Raw genomic sequence first — 24,442 nt, 5'->3', positions numbered from 1 at the left:
TCTAAATCACTGTATTTCTATAACAAAGTAATGAAAAGCACAGCTAGTGCAAGCAAATGTAAACCCAATTCAACTACCAGCTGAAAAAAAATACTTTGGTTCTTCAGGAAAAAAATTAGCAAAGCAAAAAAAAAAGTTTCTTTTAATAGTTCTGTTCACTTTCATAGCTGTAATCTAAAATCTTTGTTACATGATAAATACTACTCCAGAAGAACCAAACCACGTAGTAATGAATGAACATGCATGAAAGAATTTTTTAAATCAACAGATCTGGCAGAAAAACTAGAGTTAAAATGCTAAGTAGAACAAATTGGTCTTTAAAATTATCAGTTCCTTTCCTTTAAAAAAAATTACTGAGTCTACCAAGAAAATACAAAAACATAAGGCTGTAAGTAAATAATAGTTGTGTTTAGGCTATTACAGTGCAGGTTATCCTCAAGGCCACATACATCCTGCTTCACTGCTGCTTGCACTCTGCTGGGTTTTGATCCTTCTGTTAAAGGAAAACAACAAGTCAATCTATCTTTTTCTCCCTGCTTTGGTTAATTTTCAACACTAGTTATTGTAATTATATCATCTCATTGTCGTACCAAAATTTTTGCCAAATTAAAGAAAAGGTATGCAAGGATGGCAAATTATTTATTCAAATATTAGCAAGTCACATAAATGCTTAAAATAAGGCCCGTATTTTACTCTGGAATGAACTCCATAAAATAACAAACTAAACCATAATCCTCAAAAACAACCAAGCAATTTATGTTAGTCGTATTACCAATTATTTTTGCCTTTTTATAGATCAATTATTCAAACATACTAACACTCATACTCTTTAGAGTATTTGATGTGATTATTAACTATCCCCTCTCTTACCGGCTCACTATATTAAAGTATCTTCTGGATCTCTTATAGTATTTAACAAATAAATGAATGCACTTATCAGAAACCAAAGTTTCAAATGAATCCTGATAATGTACTATGTATTTTGGGGGAGATAAAGGGCTTTACTAACCCTGATATGACAAATACTCAAGAACAACCAATTGGTTGGGAGTCTCAAAGATAAAGAGAACAGAAGTGGCACGGAAAACCTAACAAACAGTACTGCTTCCCTATTCCCAAGCACCCAGCTTATTTAAAAACCTTTGTTTATAAAGCTATCCTTTGGAGGGAAAACCTAACACATGCATTAAGTAATTTCAAATTCTTCGTGTGACTCAGTCAGTTGAACGCTGACTCTTTTAATTTCGGCTCAGGTCATGTCTCAGGGTCCTGGGATCAAGACCCGTATCCCTGCACCCCGGGTCTAGCTCTGTGTTCTCAGGCAGGGAATCTGCTTGAGGATTCTTGCTGGCTTTTCTCTCTCTGTCCCTTTTCCTCTGCCCCTCCCAAACCCCACTTGCACTCTCTCTAAAATAACTAAATAAATCTTTAAAAAATAAAATGCTTCTTAAAAAACTGTTTAAAAAAAAAAAAAAAAAAATCCCAGGGAGCCTGGATGGCTCAGTCTGTTAAGTATCTGCCTTTGGCTCAGGTCATGATCCCGGGGTCCAGAGTTGGGAGACAGGCATCGACTCCTTGCTCAGCGGGGACTGCTTCTCCCTCTAGCTTTGCCCCAACCCCCATCTCATGCATGCTTTCTCTCTCTCAAATACAATCTAAAAAAATAAAAAAACCCAAGATAATATATATTAGAAAAAATCTTAGGGTTTATTTAGCCTTAGACTACAAAAAATACAAAGTCAGAACCAAAAATAAAATTTCTTAGGAAATGTGCATTTAAATTTCATGTGTTATTGAAATGCCAGTGGGGATTAAAGTGGACTATACATTATCTCCAGTCAATAGGACTTATTAAAGAGTTCAATGGACAAAAATTAAGAGATCTATTAAGAGGTATCAACTCTTATTTAACCTGCTTGAATTAAATAGAAAGCAGCACTAATTTTGCTCACCTTTGAGTCATAGTCTGGATCATTTTCCTCATCTCCTTCTTCTTCCCCTTCCTATATTAAAGTTCAAAATGCATCCATGAAGTAGGTACACAGTAGGAAGAAATGGCTCATAATGTACGGAGAAATTCTAATACAAGTTACTCTATAGGTCAAAAGATTTTCATGATTACAGAGTATGGTGACAATGCAATTTAATTGAAAGCTTCTAATATGAAAAATTTCCCAACACAACTTGAGACATCCAGAGAGCTTTTATTGAAAAGATTTACTGCAGCCAACGTTGAAAAAGTTTACTGCAGCTTTTGACTTCTTCAAAGAGCTGATAACCCTGCAGTAGAACAGAATTATTTGAAATAAAAAAAATGTTCTGAGTTTTGCAATTTATTTATTGAAACCTCATACATACATTGTTTGGCTGTAGAATTCTAAAACCATATTTTTTTTCCAAAAGGTTTATATCCCATATCACAGAATAATGATTATAGCAAAGGAATACATAAGTCACTCAATTTGCTTCTCAATGTGTTAAACAGAGAATTATTTGCTCATTTGGTAAACATTACCTCATCTGCTTCTTCACCTTCTTCATCATACTAAAAAGGGAAAAAAGATGAAGTTTGAATGAAGCTAACAAACATTTGAGAATAGCATTAGTTATAGCCATCTTATATCCACTAATATCTAAAGAGGAAAATAATTAACCCAAGGCAATTAATTATAAATTAAATGGCTGCAGGAATCACTTACTTCAGTGCTATTATCTAAATCTGACAATTTAAAAAGTTAAAATAAAGAACACGGTACGACTGTGCATAAGTGTGATCAGACAACTATTACTATGAATATTAATTGCCTATATGTGAACACACAACGCAAAAAAGGTCCTTAATCTATTGGAATGACTGTCACTTAGCAATAAAGATAGCCAAAATATTTGAGGGCAGCCTAATTTTACCTTGGTCATTGCTTACTACTCCTTTGGATAAAAAGTCTATGCTTCTAGTATTTTTAAGTAATAAAAAGCATCTTAGGTATGTTTTGGTCAAAGAGCAAAATATATCTACAACAGTGACCAAACACTAGTAAAGTTGCACTAAGTCAAAGCAGTCTTCCTGTTAGCAGGAAAATAAAAGCTACCAAGACCCTAAGAGGACATATTTAAAACAATTCAAGAAAGTTATCTATAAGATATCAGTAATTAGCCTTTGAATTATTATGTTTTCTTAAAAATTACATCTATTCATTTAACTGCTCACCAATTGTGACCATCATACCCTCACCAAATGATTTCAATGCAGGATTCAGATTCACTCACATCATCATCATCATCTTCAATAGCTTCTCCAGTAAAGTATAACACTGATCTTGGGATTATACGCTCACGTAAAAAGTGACCAATTTCAAAGTCTGCAGCAAGGATAGCTTCAGCATCATCATCCTGTTGTTTTGTTTTGTATTTTTTTAAGGAAAAAAAAAAGGCACAAAATTTAATAACTGTTAATTAGGCACATGCAAGACTCTTGGGTTTAAACTCTATGAAACAACATTGAACTTCACTTTTAACTTTCTGTCATTTTAAAATTAGCTTATGTGTGTGATTAAATAATCATCTATATATACCTTGGTTCATAGGGTTATAATAAAACAAAGTTGCCAAGTAACTCTGTACATACTCAGAAGTAATTTGAGAAAATAAAAATTAGAACTGGTTATTGCTTATTTTTTTACTTAAAATATAAAAGCAACTTTGTTACATGACTAATTTTCCTCATAAATATTCACTACTGAAAACACCAAATGGAATATAAGAAAGAATCTCAGGATTTAAATAACATTAGGTATATGGCACATAATGAAAAGAACATGGAGGATCACTCACACTTCCTTAAACAGACTACACAAGCAGTTGTATGTATAATGCCAAATGAGACAGAATCCTACTTAATAAATACTAAGTCAATCTAGGATTTCTATTTAATGACAAAGCACAACACAGAAATGGTGCTGACATTACTCAAAATTCAAATAATGCCATTTAAGTTCCATGATACCGAACAATGACTAAACATTCCATGAATGTTTATTTTGGCTCATCAACATAATCCACTAAAATAAACAGTGGAAAAAAAACACAAAAGGGAGCAGTGCCCTTTGACAGAAAGACTTCTAATCACAGGTGAAGGTGTTCTAGTTTTAACTACTCAAGACTGTTCTATTACCATAAATATTTGACAAGAGAATTTAAAAAAACAAACAAACAAAAAAACACAAAAAACTTCAACACAAACTCCCAACCCACTCACTGACATGAAAATAGCACAAAACTCTATCTCTACATTCATTAAGTAGTTCTACCTAAAATTCAGATGCTGCTTTATAGTCCCCTTTTTTGTCCCACAAAAGATAGATATTTTGAACAAAGCCACTTACCACTCTTTACAAGCAGAAATACTTGCCTTTTACAGATCTGTTCTTAGCTTTACCCAACACTATTCCAACTCAAAAGTATTCAAAATACATACTTTCTAATTCCATACGTATAGAACTACTAAACTATCTGAGTTAAAGTTTAAAAATCTGGCCAACAGAAGAGCAGATTGAAAACGTACGTAGCTTACACCCTGCCTGCACAGACCTTTCTGAGGTTGTTCCTCCTTCCAGGCTGTACACGGGCACAGGGTCATAATACATGGCCACAATATGAAACCATGTTTCCACTGGAGTAAAAAATTCAGAAAGAGTTCTAACCAGAATGTGGTTAGGAGTTTTAGTAAATAAATAGTAAAAATGATTTAGTTTTAGTAAATAAATAGTACAATTGATTTATCTAATACATCCTAGTTTCAGTAAGAAAAGTATCATCTTAAGAATCTGAATCCCCCCAATACTTCCAAGCCTCAAAAGGAAAGTCTTTAGCCTTTCAGCATTTCTCAATGGAAACACTACAGGCATTCTGAATAAAATAATTTCAGATGCATAAAGGTCTTCTCCATGCATTGCAAGCCTCAGAATGTAAAATCAGAGTAGCAACTATCCAACTTCCCACTTTGAGAACCAGTTAATTTCATAGTGAATAATTCAACAAATAAATAATAATTTAACTTACCAGATCTCCGCTCTCAGGAACTGCAAAATTGAGAAAAGAAATTCAAATGAGTACAAAACTAAAGAAAGCTTATAAGAGAACAACCATCAATACCCAAACTAAAACCACTATTTACCTTCAGGAGGGGCAAAAAAATTAAAGAAAGAGTCATTGGAAACTGTTTTGGTCACAGTACGAACTGTCCCACGTCCCTTGTGTTTCTGCTTCTTCTTAATGGTTTTCAAAGTGACATTCTTTCCTTTTTTCCAATCTATCTGGCACCTTGCAAAACAAAGGGAAGAATCTATCAGAATTACCATATTATACTTCACTGCTTGAAGAGCCAAGATTTATCTAATTAAAGTTATTTTTTTAAAAGATTTTATTATTTCATAGAAAGAAGCAACAGAGAGAAGAGTGAGAGCACATGCACATGACCAGAGGGGAAGAGCAGAAGGTGTGTGGGGTGGAAGGGGGGGGGGAATCACAAGCAGACTCTGGGCTGAGACACAGGGCTTGATCTTACAACCCTGGGATCATGACCTGAGCTGAAACCAAGAGTGGAAGCTTAACTGACTGAGCCATCCAAGTACCCTAAATGTTATTTTTTTTAAGTACAGATTTTAGAAGGAAAAACTGGCTCAAATGTTTTCAATAGCAATATAAAGAGAAACTAAACACATTTTTGCAATAAATAGATAACACAAATTCATAATATAATAAATTTAAGTGTGTTCTCCACATCTCAACACTATAAGCCAAGGAGAATTCTAGGAAAATAGGTGTGTTCACTTTTCTGAAATGTTTAGAGATAAACAATGCATCAAGAACACACAAGGATTTACCAAATATCACAAATCACAAATAAAACAAAAAGAGAGAATATCCTGTAGAAGTAGTAAAATTAAACTCACCCTGTACAACCCATAATTTCTGGTCCATCGAAAGAAAAGGGATCAGAATCATCTGGTTCTGACCTCATCCTATATGTCTTTGTCAACACTTCATTTGTGAAATATTCATTGGGTTCAAAGTGAAATTCTAAGACGAAACTCTTAAAAAAAAAAAAAGAGTAATGAAATTTCTACATCACAAATGCTAATCCATTAGTACGTAAAATTCAATCTGTTTATTTTCATAAAAATGTGAACACTTAGGTGGTTAGGTGATAATGCCTTTCCTATTCTGGGAAGGGGTCAAATAAACCCCAAATTATATTAAAAAAAAACAAGACAAGACACAAAATAAAATGGAATAAAACTTAGCTTAGCTTATAATTTCTATTTAGTAACATATTTATAAAATAGTTTTATTCAGTAATAAACTGACCAAGTACCCTTCCTCCTTCCATACCCACAAAGAGGACTTTTAATTATCATCTTACCCAAATTTGACAGGAACAGCGCAACTTTACTACACACGATGGAACAAACTATAGCCTGTAGTAGTTCTCCCCATTCCTCACATAATACTGATGGTTTTTGGGAGAAGCTAGTAGCTGATCTTTCATCATGAAAAGTAGAAGCCCTCTAACATATTGTTTTATGTATTTCCCAGACACATGCCTTTTGATACAGAATTAAGTATTTAGGGTGCTACTATTTTTTATCTATTTTATCTATTTTTATCTATTTTTAATCTAGAATCAAGGAGTTCCTTTATTTCAAAAACAATAAATTCTGCATCACAATTACCAACATTTAAACCATAATTATTAACATCCTACCAACAATAGTACCAAGTATGAGTTTTAACTTCTTTCTGACCCATCTCCAGGCTTAGAATATCACTCTTCCTAGAAAGCTCCATATGTCTACCTAAAAACATCAAATGTTACAAAACTGAAAATACTTTAAAGTTCTTTTACCATGGGCTGGCCAGCATCTGAGAACTTCACTTTAATATCTTTCAAGTGCTTCAAAATAGGTTCATCATGTTCCTGCAAATTAAGAAAATATGGAAATGCGTATCTAACATGGCATTTTAGGATTAGTGTGCTATTACTGGACAATAAACATTTAGCTGACTGAGACATTTTTAGTGAGGCTTTATGTAACAATTATGAACCATTAAGACCTATTCTCCAGATTATGGCTTATACTAAAGCTAGTTTACTTATAAGCTCTACTTACTTCTACTGGCAATAGTAGGAAAAAAGTGACTTAACAGAGAATTACATCATCATCAGATTGAATGGGCTGAAGACTAAAAAAAAAAAAAATCAAGTCTAACTCAGGCATGTTGGCTTTAAAAACATTTCCTTTTGCAACTGCTTCTTTTTCCTTTCACTCTGCTAGGTCCTTTTCTACTTTTCCAAAGGAGAAATGCAATAAGCAATCATTATTATGAGATTTCTTTTTCTTGACTTTAACTTTCAACAATTACACTATAAGGCAACAAGTACTATAATGCACAGAGTAGTGACTCAAGAAATGCTTCTTCTTTTTTTTTTTTTTTTTTTTTAAGATTGTATTTATTTATTTGACAGAGAGAATCCAAGCAGGCAGAGCAGCAGGCCGAGGGAGAGGGAGAAGCAGGTTCCCCACAAAGCAGGGAGCCCGATGCGGGACTCCATCCCAGGACCCTGGGATCATGACCTGAGCCAAAGGCAGACGCTTAACCAACTGAGCCACCCAGGCACCCCTCAAGAAATGCTTCTAATTAGGACAGGAAAAGTTTCCCAGAGAAGGTGACATCTGTGTTGTACTCCCAGAAAAATTGAGAATTGTAAAAGAGCTAAAGATCTTTATGTTATTCTTTTAAAATGTAAATGTTCCTTGGAATATTTGTTTCAGACTGAAAAAGTCTTTTGGGTCAGATAAAAAGAAATTTTAAGTTTCCTCCCTCCAATCTCTAATACTAAGCACCTAAACAAAGAAGACAAAAGACTATGACAAAACATAGCTCAATAAACAGCTGTCAAAGGGACCACTTTATTATCTAATTTCTGAAAATGAATTATAATTTATTTATTACATTAATCAAAAATGTCATCTTCCTTTTATAGGTAACAGAGGTTTCAAAAGACAGCAATCTTTCTATAGAGGTCAACAATAGAGAGACTAGTTATCACAGCCATTTAAATTTCAAAGGTTTTTACCCTTTGAGGTAGTTGGATTTTTTTTTTTAAAAGATTTTATTTATTTATTTGACAGGCAGAGATCTCAAATAGGCAGAGAGGCAGGCAGAGAGAGAGAGGAGGAAGCAGACTCCAATTCCAGGACTCTGGGATCATGACCTGAGCCGAAGACAGAGGCTTCAACCCACTGAGCCACTCAGGCGCCCCTAGTTGGATATTTTTATGAATAAAATTACCTGAACCATATCACTGAGCAAGTCAACGTTCTTAAAAACAGTTAACCAGAATTCAGGAATTCCCTTGGGGTCTTCTTTTTCTTCATCCTTTTTCTCATCTTCAATCTTGGCTTTTTCTTTCAGCTCCTCCTTGATAAATGACAGCATTAAGTTACTAAATTCATAAATCAGACTACTTGATAAAATCTTAACCATCCTCTTAACTTACATCCAGCAGTGAAGTACAGAAACCAACAAATCCTCAATCCCCAACTGCAATTTTCAATCAGTTAAGTTCTAGTCTAATTGTGTAAACACTGCTGTTACCCATACCAAATTTTATTTCTGTAAATATTACTACTATCAGGCCCCTCCAAAAGAGAACCACTAAGAGAGAATCTATGAACTATATGGAAACAGTTTTAGAGAAAAATTATAAAGCTTCAGGGAAAAAAAAATAGTAATAAATAAACCTTGCCCAATTCCTCACCCTGTGTTCTTATCAAAACAGTATGTTCTCCTTATCAACCAACATTAAAATAGCAATGCTGGGGAAGAGTCATGTAACAGAATACTGTATTTATGTCACAACCCTGCCACTTATTAAGTGTAGGCAAGTCAACAGAAGCCTCCATTTCATCACGTGAAAAACAGTAACCATCTTTTGTATGTCATGATGAGGTTCAAAGGGAACCATCTTTTGTATGTCATGATGAGGTTCAAAGGGAAAGTTTATATCATCTATTAAAATTTAAATACTAAAAAACGCAAGGGAACAATGTATTTGGGTACAGATGGCAGCAGGGCTAAGAGTGGCTCATCTGTTCTGATTATCATTAACTCATCATCAATCTTACAATAAAATATTTCCAAGGTATAAAAAAAAAAACCACTAAATTACAGTTGGTACCAACCGAAATTTCATCCTCCTCATCTGGTTTCCATTCACATTCTTCTTCCGTAGGTTCATAAATTGCATTAATGATCTCAAATCGCTAAATGATTTAAAAAACAAAAAAGAAAAGCTTGCATAAAAACAGACATCCAGCTAGTAGCTGTTTCTCATTAAAGATGTGTATAGATTTAATGAGTACATACCACAACTTGAATTGCTATTATCGATAGTTTTCCCAAATACCTCTAATAACCATTTTGGTGACAGGTCTAAAGACTAACCACCCACAATTGTGTTTGTTTGTATTTCCAGAGCTTTATTGTAATCTCAAATTTTAGATCAAGAAAATAAAAGTAGTAGAAATATTACCTTATCAAACAGAGGCTGATAGAGAACAGCATACTTTCTTTCAAGATCATGAACTTCCTCATAGAATTTGGCTTCTATCTGTGCACATTTAACTTGAAGATTTTTGAGAGCATTCACTCGTCTTTTAACTACCCTAGGCAAACTGAAAGGTTGGTATACACCAGTTACACAGCATCACAGTAAAACACAAGTCACACTTATATCATATTGAAAAGTAAAGCACAGAAGTTAGTGAATGATAGTGTCCTATTTGAAGCAAAAGCAATACTCAAAGTAATTAAAATTCCAGGAACATAAATACATGAACTTGACTATAAAGTATTTCAAAAGTGAACATTTAAGCAGATACATACAGTAAGTTGTGATTTTAAAAAAATGTAAATCATATCAAACCTAGATCTTTCATTATAATCAAGTTCAGGATTAGACTTGTCTGTGTTGTCATTTAAACTGTAAAACAGTCTATCTCTTAGGAAGTTAGAAGGTCATGGACTAACCATCCTGAGAATAAGGACAATACCTTGCTTAAAAAAAAGTATGCATATCTCACCCATACCAGCTATTTTTAGGGAAAAGGATATTAGAAAAAAGGAGGGTATCCTACACCATTATTTCTATTTTAGTCTCTACTTAAAATTTAAACTTACATTAAAAAAAGAATGTATATTTCATGAAGAGACTTTGTAACAGGTTTGAGATATAATTCATAAATCATACAATTTACTATGGGGTATAAGCCCCTAAAGTATGATTAAACTTATGAATCTCCCTACCACTCAAAAAGTGTTTGCTCAAAATTTATTAACTTCAGGGACTCTATACAACAGATAGAATACAGGTTAGAATTTCCTGCTTTAGGCAGATTGCTGTAAATCAAGTAATTCTCTTACTTAACCAGGACTTTAGTTAAGATAATGAGAAATAAAAAATTTTCTACATATACCAATTTTCTATTTCTCACAATTGAAAGTAAAAAAGTTTAATGTTTTGTCAAGGTGATGAAATAACATGGGGTGCTGCCCACCCCCACACTGTGTCTCAGAAATCCATAAAGAATGCAACCCTAGAAATTTCAGAACCAAGAAGAAAACAACTATTTCAGGGACTCACACACGCAACCACACACATACTACGAGCAACTTCAGGGTAAGATTAATAACTGTACAGAGTGAACTGCATGCAACCTGGAAAAGGGAAGGAATGGGCAGAATGGGCAGCAGTTGAGGAGAGGCTTGAAGAAAGCTTTTGAAATTCTGCACTTGCCTTACAACAGTCTCTGTAACTCCTTCACCCTTTGCAGAGCCTAGTGCCAGCATTTTTAGTAGCTGATGAAAGCTGAACTGGCTGAGAGCCTACAAGCATTCTCTTTCTACCCCTCCAATCCAGGTAAAATGGATTACAAGCCGAGGAGAATGCCTCTTCCCCAAGCAGCCAAAAACAATCACCTGGAACTGACAGCAAACTCTGAGTCCGAAGTAATCGGAGCTCTCCTTAGGTTCATTCCAATCCCTTTTCTTAAATTCCATGGGACTGCCACAAACCAGAGCCTGATCTTTACTCCTCTCCTCAATAATCATTACTGGGGAGCAACTTATCAACCAGTGAGCCTGAGCTCTACAGCCAAAGTAACTAAACCCTTAAGTAGTGTAATTTTTAATGAAAGAATGAAGTATTTATCATCTGAAGCCATATTATTAGACAAAACAATGTAAATATATTTAAAGAGATAGGGAAGAAACGAGACCAAGAAATCTGAAACAAAATAGAAATATTAAATATGAAAAATACAGTGGCTAAAATAAATAACCAATAAATAGGATAAACAGAAAAGGTTCAACTTAAGGAAGTCCATTAAAAGTTGAAAAGCTCTCTAGAACAGGAGCAGGAAAGACAGAAAAATTATGACTTGGACGACAAAATCAGCAACAGCTGAAAGACAAAAGGGAGGTGGCTATCTGAATGAAAATGAAATGAAAAATAAATTTCTCAGAGTTAAATATGGAAATCCTTACTCTAAACCCCTAGATAGTTAATGAGATTCATGAATATCAAAGACCAAAGAAAATTCTAAATGTGTTCAACGAAAGGCAAATAACCTACACGGAGAAGGAATCTGGCATCAGCTTCAAAAGGAAATAGCATATACAAGAAGAAATGAACTTTTATTTAAGAAATCTGAACTTATAATTTTATAAGCCAAACTTATTCAAATATGAAGACAAAATAAAAATTGCATGAGGCACACAGGCTTTAGGAAATATGCCAGATATACTCATTACATTCATTAAAAATAATGTCTGAGAAAGTTCAAAAAAATTAAGGAATTACTATATAAGTATGGGTGGCCAAATATCTTGGTAAATCTTACTGTTGCCTTGATGGGAAAAAAAGAAGACTAGAGAATGTATATTTATAAATAATACAGACATTAGTAAATTTATGAAATCAGTAGGGGTAAATAAACTTAACAAGTTATGAGACCCTTGGGGTACCTGGGTGGCTCAGTGGATTAAGCCTCTGCCTTTGGCTCAGCTCATGCTCTCAGAGGTCATGATCTCAGGGTCCTGGGATCAAGCTCCCTCAACCAACCAGCTTTCTGCTCAGCAGGGAGCCTGCTTCCCCCCTGCCCCCTCTGCCAGCCTCTCTGCCTACTTGTGATCTCTGTCAAATAAATAAAATCTTTACAAAAAAAAGAGAAAGTTATGAGCCCCTTTACCATAATAACAAACAACAGAATGCAGTAACTTTAACAGAAGACAACCTGATTTAATGGAAAGCAAAAAAAGAGAAACGAAACAAAGCACAATAAATTATAAAATAATAGCAATTAAGTCCAAAAACAATACCGCTTTCAAAAAATGCAGTTTAAATTTACTAATAAAGGGAGCACCTGGGTGGCTCAGTGGGTTAAAGCCTCTGCCTTCGGCTCAGGTCATGATCCCAGGGTCCTGGGATCCAGCCCCGCATCAGGCTCTCTGCTGAGCGGGGAGCCTGCTTCCTCCTCCCTCTCTCTCTCTGCCTCTCTGCCTACTTGTGTTCTCTCTGTCAAATAAATAAATAAAATCTTTAAAATAAATAAATAAATAAAATTACTAATAAAGAAGCAAACATCCATACTAGAGATAAGATATAAGGATGGAAAAATCCATGCAAGGTAAATAAAAACCAAAGGAAGTTAGAATAGCTATCTTAATATCAGACAAAACAATTTATAACACCACCACCACCACAAAATACGACAGAGGACATTTTATACTGGTAAACTGCAACAAAAGGACAAGATATACACATCACAAACATATAGCTAATAATACAGCTTCAAAATATATTAATCTATAACTAATAGAATTACAGGGAGAAACAGATTAAGCAGAAATTTTTAACACATTCTTCCCAGAAACTGTCAGATCAAGCTATCAATCAATAAGCAGAGATAAAGAGAACCTGACCAACACAATTAATGTCTAGGCTACTAATTTCAGCATATAGTTTCACATGTAACTTTCACAGAACATTTAGAAAAACAAGTATTAAGGCCATAAAAGATAATTTTTTAATAAAAATCAAATGAACAAAGCCCTCAATTCAAGAAACTGGAAAGGGGAATGGAGCAAATCCAAGTAAGGGTTCTCAAACTCCAAAGGCCAAAATCCATTTTTAGAAGCATTCTACCCACCATTAGGGAACAGTTAATTCCTATCTTATATAAGCTGCTTTTAACAGCAACCCTGTTTATTTCAGTAAGCAGCTGAAATCTTGACTCTAATACCAGGGCATGGAATTACCATCCCGTGGAAGTTTCTGTATTGTAAATATATATATACATACATCACACATGCATATCCAAACACACACACACATTCAAGGACATTTCACTAACGAGTAAGGACCTAGAATGAAATATTGACTACTTGACTCAACAGTATAATATTAATACATGATTAAATTTATTCCAGGAATGCAAGGCTAGTTTAGTATTGGAAATACATGTTTCCAAAAATATATTCAATGTGTACTTAACAGATTCAAAGAGAAAGTCAAAAGACCATCTGAATACCTACAGAAAAATGGTCATAAAAAAATCCAAGTGGACACCAAGTTTAGTGGAGAAATTTTATATCCATTCCTGGTTAAGACTAGAAATAAGATAAAGATGCTCACATTTAACGCTAATACAGTATTGAAAAGTCCTGGCCAATGTTATAATGAAATAAAAATAAACCTGGTGTGCTGTAATGTGAAAGATTAGAGCTAAAACTGCCATTATTTGCAGACAAGATCTTTTGCCTATGGGAGAAAAGAAAAGAACAAATTACTATAGTAAGTGTAGCAAGATTTCTGGATGCAAGATCAACAGCAAAAGAAATAAAAAAAATATATCAGTAGCACTCTTCTCTACATCAACAACATTCAACCCAGAAATACAATACAAAGTAAGATTTATCCACAATACTGACACAACTAAAGTATATAGGAATTAACCAAGAACAGGCAATGAGAAATACTTTGTGATAAAAGAGATATGATTTCAATAAATACAAGGATGTGGATGAGACAATTTTACGTTAGAAGAATTCCCTATCCATGTTAATCTATAGATTCAATGCAACTCCTATCAAAATTTTAGTGGGGGCAGGGGCTGTTTTGTTTTGTGAAAACCCCTATAAACTTACTATCAACCATATGTTGGATAAAGGTCTACATATGATTAGGCTAATCTTAAGAGTGTATTCCACAGGGGATAAGGAAGGGAGGGAGGGTAGAAAAAAGCAAGATATTACAGGGAGAAACAAATTAACAGAACGATTAAATTATCACCCTGCCAGATACCATTTAAATACTAAAAAGCCAAATTAAAAAAAGAGTGCTGCTCAAAGACAAACACAGGTGTTTGTAAGAAACTGATATGCAATAAAGGTCATATCACAAATAAATGAGGAAACAGTGAACTGTTTAGTGAAGTGTTATAGAAACAAGCTCAGTAAAAAAGGCAAAAACACAAAACAAAAAACCCTGATGCACAGCTAAATACAAAGAGGGTTTTATTAAAGACCTGAAGACGAAAGGTAAAACTAGTCAACAGGACATGCAGAAGGAACTAGTAAGTACTTCTTAACTTGAATAAGCCACAGGTGAAAAAACCTAGAACATAAAAATTAAGGACTTCTGTTTTATGGAGAATGCTATGGATAAAGTTAATAAAAATGACAACAGATCATTTACAAAGTCTAAAACTGATAAGAGATTAACACCTGGAATACATAAAAAACTCCTGCAAAACAAGAAAGTAAACCCCAAAAGGAAAATGGACAATGAGAACAACCTAAAAGGTTCACAGTCATGAATAAAAGCTCATTAGACAACAAAAAGTACAAATAAAACAAAATAAACCTTGACCTCTTAGACTAGTAAAAGCAAAAAACCCATAAAAGCTCAATGATGCCACAACTGCTGGCAGAGACAAGGATGAAGGTTGCCTTCATGCACTGGATACAGCCATTCTAGAAAGCAAGCTGGGAAGTACTTAAAAACTTGCATACCCTGTAACTAACAATCCCGCTGTAAATATGTATCCCCCCCCAAATTCTTACACAGTTCTTTAAGAAGGCATGCAAAAAGAGGACCATTACAATGGAATATGTGCTGATGAAGCTTAGAGACAATCAAGATATCCATCAAAGAAAAAGCATGTAATAAAACATGGTGGACACACATCACCATAAATGATAACATTCAGAAGCCAGAAACTACTGACCAGAGATTACACACAGATAGCAACATGGATGGAGCTTAAACTCATAAAGCCAAGTAAAAAAAGAATTATAAGCAGAATAAGATATACAGGCTACTATTAATGATTTATAGGACCAGTGAAATAAATAAGAAATTCATATTTCTTCTAATTCTGTGTATTTCTAGAAAACCTCCGAACAAATCTCAGAAATGGTTAAGATCAGTGTACTTCCTATGGACAGGAGTCAAACTTTAAAAGACCAACTCTAAATTGGTGGTGCTCAACGAAATTTTAAACTCCCCAAAATCCTATGCTAGATACTAACAGACAATAGCTTTCCACTATTAAGTATGAGTCCTAGATGGTCTTAAAAAGATACACCTGCAATGCTGATTATAGAAGGATAAATAAGGACTACAGAAAAGAAGAACTTGTACCTTTCAATGTATCCTGTTGGTGTTTCTACCAGACCATCAAGTCTTTCTTGAAGGGCTGCAAGAATCTGAGGATTTTGCATCATCTGAACAGTCAGCTGACGCGCTTTAAAAAAAAAAAAAAAAAAAGGGCATCGAAAGAAGGATTTTATGAAAATGTATTATGCTATTTTAAAAGGACAATCCAATAATGAAATTTTCCTGACTAGCCCGTAATTCATTGGTCTGAGTAGAGATGGGGAGCAACCTGAGGAAAATCCATTCTGGAAAAACCTGAAGTTCAGATTCCTAATGATCTAATAACACACACCATTTCTCATGGCCATTGCCACAACTACTATTAACTATAAATGTCCCTTCTCTTCCTACTACCTTGTGTTTCATCTACCTTACATTTTTGAGAAGCTCAAAGCTTCATCCAGATGCCTACCTATGACTCCAAATAATGCTTTGACCGTAGACAACACATTATCAGAAAACTTCAAGTGTACTGACACTTTCGACCCTGGGAGAAAGACTGTTAAGTAACCTAACTGCTTGTTTGATGTGTATAGTATAGTGTGCTTCTGTGTATCAGAATAGAGAAAGTTAATAGCTGAGACAACCAAGGTTGTAACTAAAGCCAAACAAAATGTGGTTGTTAATGTGTCTAAAAATTATACTCAATCCAAAAATAAACTAGATTTAGGCAAAACAAATTATTTTGCTATTATTATCTCTTCCTCAATAGACATTACACAAAATTGACATGAATCTTCCCAGTTATGTTTCTGTCAATTCCTGGTATTAATCTGATTACTGGATGGTATACAGTTATGATAACCAACATGACTTTGAAAATGTCAATGTTGGCCACTAAAGATACTGACCTATGTATCTTTTAAGACAATGCTACAAGATGAAAGCTGAAACTAAAGTTCAGCTGTCTTTTCACAATTAACCTCCATCTGGCTTAACAACAAAAAGTTAAATCATCTAGTACTTTATTAATTCTTAGCCCATACCTGCAAGGCATAACGTAAAGCAGTACAATTCCCCACTACCATCTCTACTTCTTCCTTTATAATTATTTGCTGAAGAAAATTTTAAGATTTTTGTTTACATTTAATAAATGTCTTTTTTGTCATTTGACTGGAAAGAATTTAAAAAAGCTTGAAATTTACAACTATGTTTTCTACATATGAAATACTGAACATTTCCAGTAACTCTTAAGCTAGTGTTGTTTGTTTACAACTACCACCAGAAACAACTCCCACCAAGACCTTTAACATTTCTAAATTCAGACAAAACTCACGGGCAGCTGTTTGACCCAGCTATGCCATGTCACTCCAGCAGTAGAGGGTACACCAAGTAACTTCTGATGGGTCACTAACTATATTCATACCTTCCTCCCTTATTACCACTCTATCTCCTCTTCCCCTCCTTTCTTCCCCCCACCCCAAACATACACACAAACTGTTCCTGAACTAGAGGTATGGGCCACATGGGTAAAGCAGACAAGGATCCAAAAGGAACAACATTTGTTACTACCCTCTAGAAGACATGTGCCAGCAATCGCTGGCTCCTGAAGTAATTTAAAATAATACCTTTGATTTTTGTTTCTTCACCAGTTTCTTCTTCTTCTACTTCTTCAACATCATCCAAATCTTGATCAAGTTCAGACTGTTCTTTGCTACAATATCATAGTATCACACCAAGGTTCAAATGTACCAATTACCAAAAAATAAGTAAAAAATTATAAAAAACTTCAACTCATTTTCTAGGTTAATATGCCTCTTTCAAAAATATGAAATAGGAAATTCAAAAGGTAATTCAGTTTTCTTTCTAACTTCATAAATAAACAGCACAAACTGGAAGTATGTAAAATTTCATTTAAAAGCACATGGTAAAATATAAAATTTATATTTTAAGGTTTTTTTCCCAAGATTTTATTTTTAAGCAATCTCTGCACCCAATGTGGTGCTCAAACTAACAACCTGGAGATCAAGAGTTGCATGCTCCACCGACAAGCCAGCAGAGGCCCCTCTACTCTTAGCTTTAAAAATGTGGTTTGATAGGGTTGGTTCCAGGAACATGAGGTCAAGAAATGTATGTTCTCTACCCAGTATCCGCTGACTTCACTCTTCTTAGTAGCAGCACCCTGATTTTACATGAAATGGCAATACACCAAGCTTTTAAAAATCTGCACTTCCCAGCCTATCTTTTAGCCAGGTGTGGTTATGTAATTCTGGGCAGTGAGTTAAGAAAGCAAAATGTACAGAATTTTGAGTATGCCTCTTTAAGAGGAGCTGGGAGGCCTTTTTTTATCTTACTCCCTTCGTAGAATAGGAATATTAATTACTAGAGTTCTAACAACCATGCTGGGACCATGAGGCATCCTAGAGAATGAAAGCCAACAGAATGAAGGAGTTTGGAAGAAGGAGGATCCTGAATCCCTGATGGCTACGGGGCAATCACATCAGCCTGTACTCACTATCTTAGGACTTTCCTTTTTCTTTACTTCATAGTGGAGATGGGCAAAAAGTTAAGAAAACCTGAGTCTAGGGCGCCTGGGTGGCTCAGTGGGTTAAGCTGCTGCCTTCGGCTCAGGTCATGATCTCAGGGTCCTGGGATCGAGTCCCGTATCGGGCTCTCTGCTCAGCAGCGAGCCTGCTTCCCTCTCTCTCTCTCTGCCTACCTCTCTGTCTACTTGTGATCTCTCTCTGTCAAATAAATAAATAAAATCTTTAAAAAAAAAAAAAAAGAAAGAAAACCTGAGTCTACCTTCATACTTAAAGCCAGGAGTTTGACACCATTGAAAGGAAAAAAGTAGTAAGATAACATTCACCCCCTTTCACCTTAAAAATCTAGCTTTTGAATATGAAATTACAGTGAGAATTAAAAAGGGAAATAAGGTTATCTAAGTCAACATATAGTTCTTCATATAATTCCTTGTGTGATTTTACATTTTAGTATTTGGTTCACAGATTTAGTCACGTTCACTTCAGGAACAGCACTTCAAGTATTAACTTTCATACACAGACAAATACCACCTAATTTTCATAAAAGAACAAATACAGAAAAAAGGCAACTGTACTCTGCCAGCAAAATTTATGTCCCTGTAAATTAAGGAGAAAAAATTCAGCCTTCCCATCAGAAACAATAGATTATTTCTGAAACTGTCTTTGATTTAGTATAAACCTAAACGTACATAAATTTAAGGGTCATTAAATAAAGATCATATAGCACAGCTACTCCTCCAGTGTGATTTTAGTCATTTACTGAACACCTACATTTTAAGGCCTTAAAACAGGGGTCCACAGTCTATGTTACATGGTCAAATACAGACCACTATTTTTACAAATAGAACTTTATTGGAATACGGCCATGTAAGTTTGTTTACGTACAGTCTATGGCTGCTTTTACACTACAACAGCAAAGCTGAGTAACTGCAACAGAGACCACATGGCCCAAAATGCCTAAAATATTTATAATGAGGTCATTTAAGTTTGCTAACTCCTGCCTTAAAAAAAACAAGAATCCTCCCTTCCTTCCACCCTCCTAGGGCTCACAGCCATCTAAAATTAAATAAGGTGATAGTAGGGAATTGAGCTGTCAAAACCAATTTATTCTTTTTTTTTTTTTCTCTTAAGTTCAAAACAAAATGAGGTTGCAAGGTTAAGATGGCAGATTGCACATACTCCTCTGATCTTAATCCTTCCAAAATCTCTACTAAAATTAGGATAAAAGGGTTTTTTAAACAGAAGAACACTGAAGGACAGGAAAAAAGAGCAGCAGCAAGTTCACGGAGAACTGAAATCTAACTTAACAGTGGGAAAATCTGAAAACTAGACCTAACACAAAATCAAAAAGGACACTTTTGGAACTAGGGCTGGAGGGATGAAATTGGAGAAAATAGGAAGGACTAAACAAAAACTGATAAAGCAGTTTAATCTCCAGATTCTCTCCCTCAGTCTGGCAGAAGCACAGCAGCTTCTTTGGAAAGGGTTAAACTAAGAGCTCAGACTATAAGACCACAAATACAGCTAAGAGTCTCTCAGATATAGGACTGTATCCCACTAGAATGTTGAATGTAGAGACCCTACCTTAGCCACCTTTTCCTAATTTGGACTCCATAACTGAATGCCAGATCCTCACCCAGATACTCTTCCTTAAGGTATCTGACATAGAGCCCACAAAAAAAAAAAAAAAAAAAAACCACCCACATCATTCTGACAATGGGTATTCTCACAATAAACAACCACTCTGACGACCTTACATTACAATCTAAATTAAAAGCCTCCCTCCACCCCACAACAAATTTTCGAATCAACTTTTTTTTAAACATCTCTCAACAGCATATTCTCCCCCACCCAGATCTTAGTGAGCAAACAACCAAGTATTACCTCCTATTTGAGAAAATGCTTTTATATGGAGACAAAAACAAATACAGGAAAGAAAAATTTAAGAGTAAACAAACTACACAGAGAAAAAACATCCACAGAAAAGATATCACAATCCAGTAAAAAGATATTACAATGAAGTAGGAACAAGATGCTATAAAAAACAGGAACAGAGAATAAAGACACTTCTGAAAACTACACAAGAGAAATTTAGATACTTTCTATGCTGAAAAGTAAAATTTCTTCAGCTTTGCCTAAAAAGAGCAGAGATATAGATGGAAAAACAAGACAAGAGATAATTAGAACAAGTTCAACATTTAACATAATAGGAGGTCCAGAAAGAGAAAACGGAAATAAGACAATCAATCAACAAAATAAGTCAAGAATATTCCCCAGAACTGAAAGCCATCATGTTGCCAGACTGAAAGGGCCCACCACTGAATGCCTACTATAACAAATTTTTAAAAATACATGAAAATTTCAGAACTCTGAAGCCAGAGTGCTTCCAGAAATATGTATCTTTAAAACAAAAAGTGTCACATACAATGATCAAGAATTATAATGACTTTGAACTTCAACACAGCAATACTGGAAGCCAACTGATAATGGAGCAATGCCTTCAAAATTCTGAAGAAAGCAGATTCCCAAATGAGAATTCTACACTCAAACTATCCAACATAAGGCTAGAACTGTCCTTTTCAGTCATTTATCTCAAAATAATTTATTTCCCTCAGACTCTTCCAAGAAAGTATTAAAGAGCCAAAAAAGAAAATAACATGGGATACAAATTTGCAAAGAGCAAGCCCAAGAGAAAAAACAAAATGAAACCCCAGGAAGATAATAAAATAGATCCACAATGATGGCTATATAACCAAGTTTAAGCAGTCCCGATTGGAGCAGTATAATACAGAAGGCAATCACTTTGAAAGCCATTATCACTAAAATACCTGCTGCCATTCTTTTTTAAATATGGAAGGATTGGCCAGATTCTTGTATGTACTTGAATGTGATGCCCTTGTGCTAAATTTTCCTGCCTTCCCACCTCCATGCTCTGCTGCCTCCAACTTGTGTATATCATACCCCCACCCAAGTCCAAGTGTTGTTTAACCTACTCCCAAGCTAGGTGAAATCATAAGCAACAAATAATGCAGCTCACCTATTCTCCCTTACCGTATTTCTGCAAGACATCCATCCACACTAGAACCCTGCCAGAAGCCAACTTCATAAAACTGATGTTTCTAGAGTGCATGACCTTGCCCAATAATTCTTCAGGAAAGGTGATGCTAGACTATGACCCAGATAATCTTTTTTTTTTTTTTTATTTTCCTACCTTGTAGACTTCAACTGATAGTGGTAATATTGCTTTTCTTTTACAACACAGATAAGTTTGTGACTGCTATTCAGATTTTCAAAATTAAACACTGATTAACAATGTGTAGGTATTAAAACTCTAAAAAACAAAACAAAACAAATGATTTAGACAAATGCCAAGACAGTGCTTACGTGTCTAGAGAAGGTGGAGGATGCAACTGAGAAGAGGGACACTGGGCTTCTAATACTAATGTTTTACTTTTAAAAACTCAAATATAAGTATCCTAGAGTAAACTCTACAAATACATTTCATACACTCTTTATCTTGTATGTATGATATACTAATATGGAAGTAGTAAAGTCTTTGGGAAATACATATATGGTAAAAATGGATTTTGCAAATATTTCTTACTCATTTCTGTGCTCAGCACATTCCTAAGAATAACCACTGGCAAAAGGTTTATTTAAGACAATGATTATATATACTACATTTTGTTTTGGATACACTGTATCCATCTATATAGGCAGGTATTAAGCATCAGTCTTTACCATACATTTTTATAATGTTATTATTACTGCTATTAATTACATCACAGTACAAAGTTAAGCCCAATCTCTGGGAAAAGTAAAAAACAAACAAAAAACCAACTATCTGGCACTTACTTGTCAATGTCTGCCATGTTGTTAAGAACTCCAAATATCTATGGAGAGAAATGCCAATGTTAACAAAATATACATATATATATATAATGTATTTAAAACCATTAAAAACATTTGATGCCCAAACCCTATAAATCAGTACCACACTGAGAACTAACCCAAGAAGGAACATATACTCCCATTAAAAACACATCACTGTTGGGTGACTGGGTGGCTCAGTTGGTTGAGCAACTGCCTTTGGCTCAGGTCATGATCCTGGAGTCCTGTAGGATGGTCCCACAGGGGATGGGGCTCCCTGTTCAGTGGGGAGTCTGCTTCTCTCTCTGCCCCTCCCCCCCCATGCTCTAATACTTGCTCTTTCTCTCTCATTCTCTCTTTCAAATAAAATCTTTAAGAAAAAAATCAGTGTTAAGAAGAAAAATCATGGCACATATACATGGACTTTCATACTAGCCCCCAAAGTCATTTTTCAGAGGATACTGCTAAAAATAATGAAGTTATTACTAGGCTTTTAGACTTTACCATGTAAGGACATTTTCATAATAGCACTGCTGGTAAAGAATCTGATGTATGCTAGTATCACAAAAAAGAACAATACAAAAGGTCTTATTCAAAGTCCTTTTACAAATGGTCAATTTTTGTTCAGACTTACTACCTCACAGAACCCACTTCATTTTTAATGGTATTAATTCTTATCAAATTCATGTTAAAAAGCCAAAATCTGCCACCATTATGCCCCCAAAGATCTTCCTAAAAAGTTTAATAATCTTTGCACAAAAGTCAGTCCTGGGGCACCTGGGTGGCTTAGTCATTAAGCAGCTGTCTTCTGTTCAGGTCATGATCCCTGGGTCCTAGAATGGAGTCCCTCCATGGGGCTCCCTGCTCAGCAGGAAGCCTGCTTATCCCTCTCCCACTCCCCTGCCTGCGGTTACTGCTGTCTCTGTCGAATAAATTAAATCTTTAAAAAAAAAAAGTCAGTCCTTTGAACAACTTAATGACAGTTTTAAAGCTCTGGGTCCCCTCCCCATCTTTTTCAAGTAAACCTTCCCCATCTCTTCAGTACCTCCTGTCTTATAACTGATAAGGACCACACCCCCCACCCTGCTACCCTGAATATGCTGGCATATTGTCAACAAATTCTTGGTTACCTTACATCAATACTGTTAGAACCCATGAGCGAATATCCTGAATTCTTTCCCCACTACAGATCAGTATTAACTTAGAGAGTATTTCTTTTAGAAGAAGAAAACTGAAGGTAAAACGTGTTATATTCAAGCAGGAAAATGGCTAATGCCACACATAATGAATGCACAGACTACCAAAAAAAATTATCTAAATTAAGCTTAGGATCCCACATTAAAATCAAGTTTTTATCTTTTAGTAACTTAAAATCACAGACTTTTAACTCTCAGAAAGCTACAAGGTGTGATTCCTCGTATCAACATGTTTTATATGAGTTAAGAAGCGTTACTGATTTCAGCAGTCAAGAACTAATATGTGGAGTATTGTTAGTGAGCCAACATCCATCCTTTGAACAAACTGAAGAAAATATTTTTTCCTAATAATGTATCCTACTCTACTTTAAATATTTTTTGCTTTAAATAATTTCTAATAGCACTGATAAATTTCTCTAGTGATGCTGGGTAATTAGCTAACATTAACAAAATATTTAGCAAACAATTATGAAGAAATATTAATTCAAAAATAAGAAAAATATTGAATCTTAATCATCAAATACAAGTAGGATTCCAGTTTGTCTATCAAATCAGCAAGACTCCTCTTTTAATGCAGGGAAAATGATGGTGAACATGCAGTCTTAAATATGGCTTATGTTCTTTCTGGAGAGTAATTTTGGAATAGTAATATAAGAAACCTTAAATATGTCTGTCTCCAGCTTTATTCATTTGTGAGACCCTAATATAAAAAAAAAATTATGAATCTCAAGGCCTGTGCTTTATCATGTTTGCCTAGAAGATTCTTCCAAAATTCAGTTAACATAACCTTTCGCTCTTACCTCAAAGTTTTACTTTTTCAAAGAGGCTTCTCCAACCTGTATATTCTGGCTAAATAAGACTACTTAGTTGTACACACCCCTAGAAAGCCCTACTTCTTTCCATCGTAAGATGTTTCAAGTTTGTAATTACAAATTAGTGTGATTTGACTAAGAGCGATCTTTCCCAACTAACCAGAGCACAAGACTCATATTACAGGGATTATATATGCTTTTGCCAGTCGCTGCACTGTATCCTTCGGAGTAATAATATATAAAGTTTATGTACAGAGCAGGTACAATTACTTATCTCACCAAAAATAAAGTTCGCATTAG

At 34.8% G+C, this 24,442-nt stretch overlaps 1 protein-coding gene across 4 annotated transcripts in view; it reads right to left on the bottom strand.

Annotated features, from left to right (window-relative positions):
• NAP1L1 (nucleosome assembly protein 1 like 1) overlaps positions 1 to 24,442 on the bottom strand; it is a 34,077-nt gene that overhangs the window by 1,897 nt on the left and 7,738 nt on the right. The window contains exons 2-15 of one of the 4 annotated variants that reach the window (XM_046011728.1): positions 22,120 to 22,157; positions 17,350 to 17,435; positions 15,767 to 15,869; positions 9,596 to 9,737; positions 9,246 to 9,326; positions 8,353 to 8,481; positions 6,905 to 6,976; positions 5,952 to 6,091; positions 5,174 to 5,319; positions 5,059 to 5,078; positions 3,268 to 3,390; positions 2,516 to 2,545; positions 1,953 to 2,003; positions 422 to 493 (exon numbers count right to left, since the gene is read on the bottom strand). In XM_046011728.1, the coding sequence (XP_045867684.1) occupies positions 458 to 493; positions 1,953 to 2,003; positions 2,516 to 2,545; positions 3,268 to 3,390; positions 5,059 to 5,078; positions 5,174 to 5,319; positions 5,952 to 6,091; positions 6,905 to 6,976; positions 8,353 to 8,481; positions 9,246 to 9,326; positions 9,596 to 9,737; positions 15,767 to 15,869; positions 17,350 to 17,435; positions 22,120 to 22,136 (1,176 nt within the window). In that variant the 5' untranslated portion in view covers positions 22,137 to 22,157 and the 3' untranslated portion in view covers positions 422 to 457. Of the gene's footprint in view, positions 1 to 421; positions 494 to 1,952; positions 2,004 to 2,184; positions 2,281 to 2,515; positions 2,546 to 3,267; positions 3,391 to 5,058; positions 5,079 to 5,173; positions 5,320 to 5,951; positions 6,092 to 6,904; positions 6,977 to 8,352; positions 8,482 to 9,245; positions 9,327 to 9,595; positions 9,738 to 15,766; positions 15,870 to 17,349; positions 17,436 to 22,119; positions 22,158 to 24,442 lie in introns of those variants that run through there. The other 3 variants (XM_046011729.1, XM_046011730.1, XM_046011731.1) reach the window with 3 other exon arrangements.

This window comes from Meles meles, chromosome 7, assembly GCF_922984935.1.
Source record: "Meles meles chromosome 7, mMelMel3.1 paternal haplotype, whole genome shotgun sequence".
NCBI classification, from domain to species: Eukaryota; Metazoa; Chordata; class Mammalia; order Carnivora; family Mustelidae; genus Meles; species Meles meles.
Note: the sequence above shows the minus strand (reverse complement) of the source record. Positions and strands in the feature narration are given on the sequence as shown.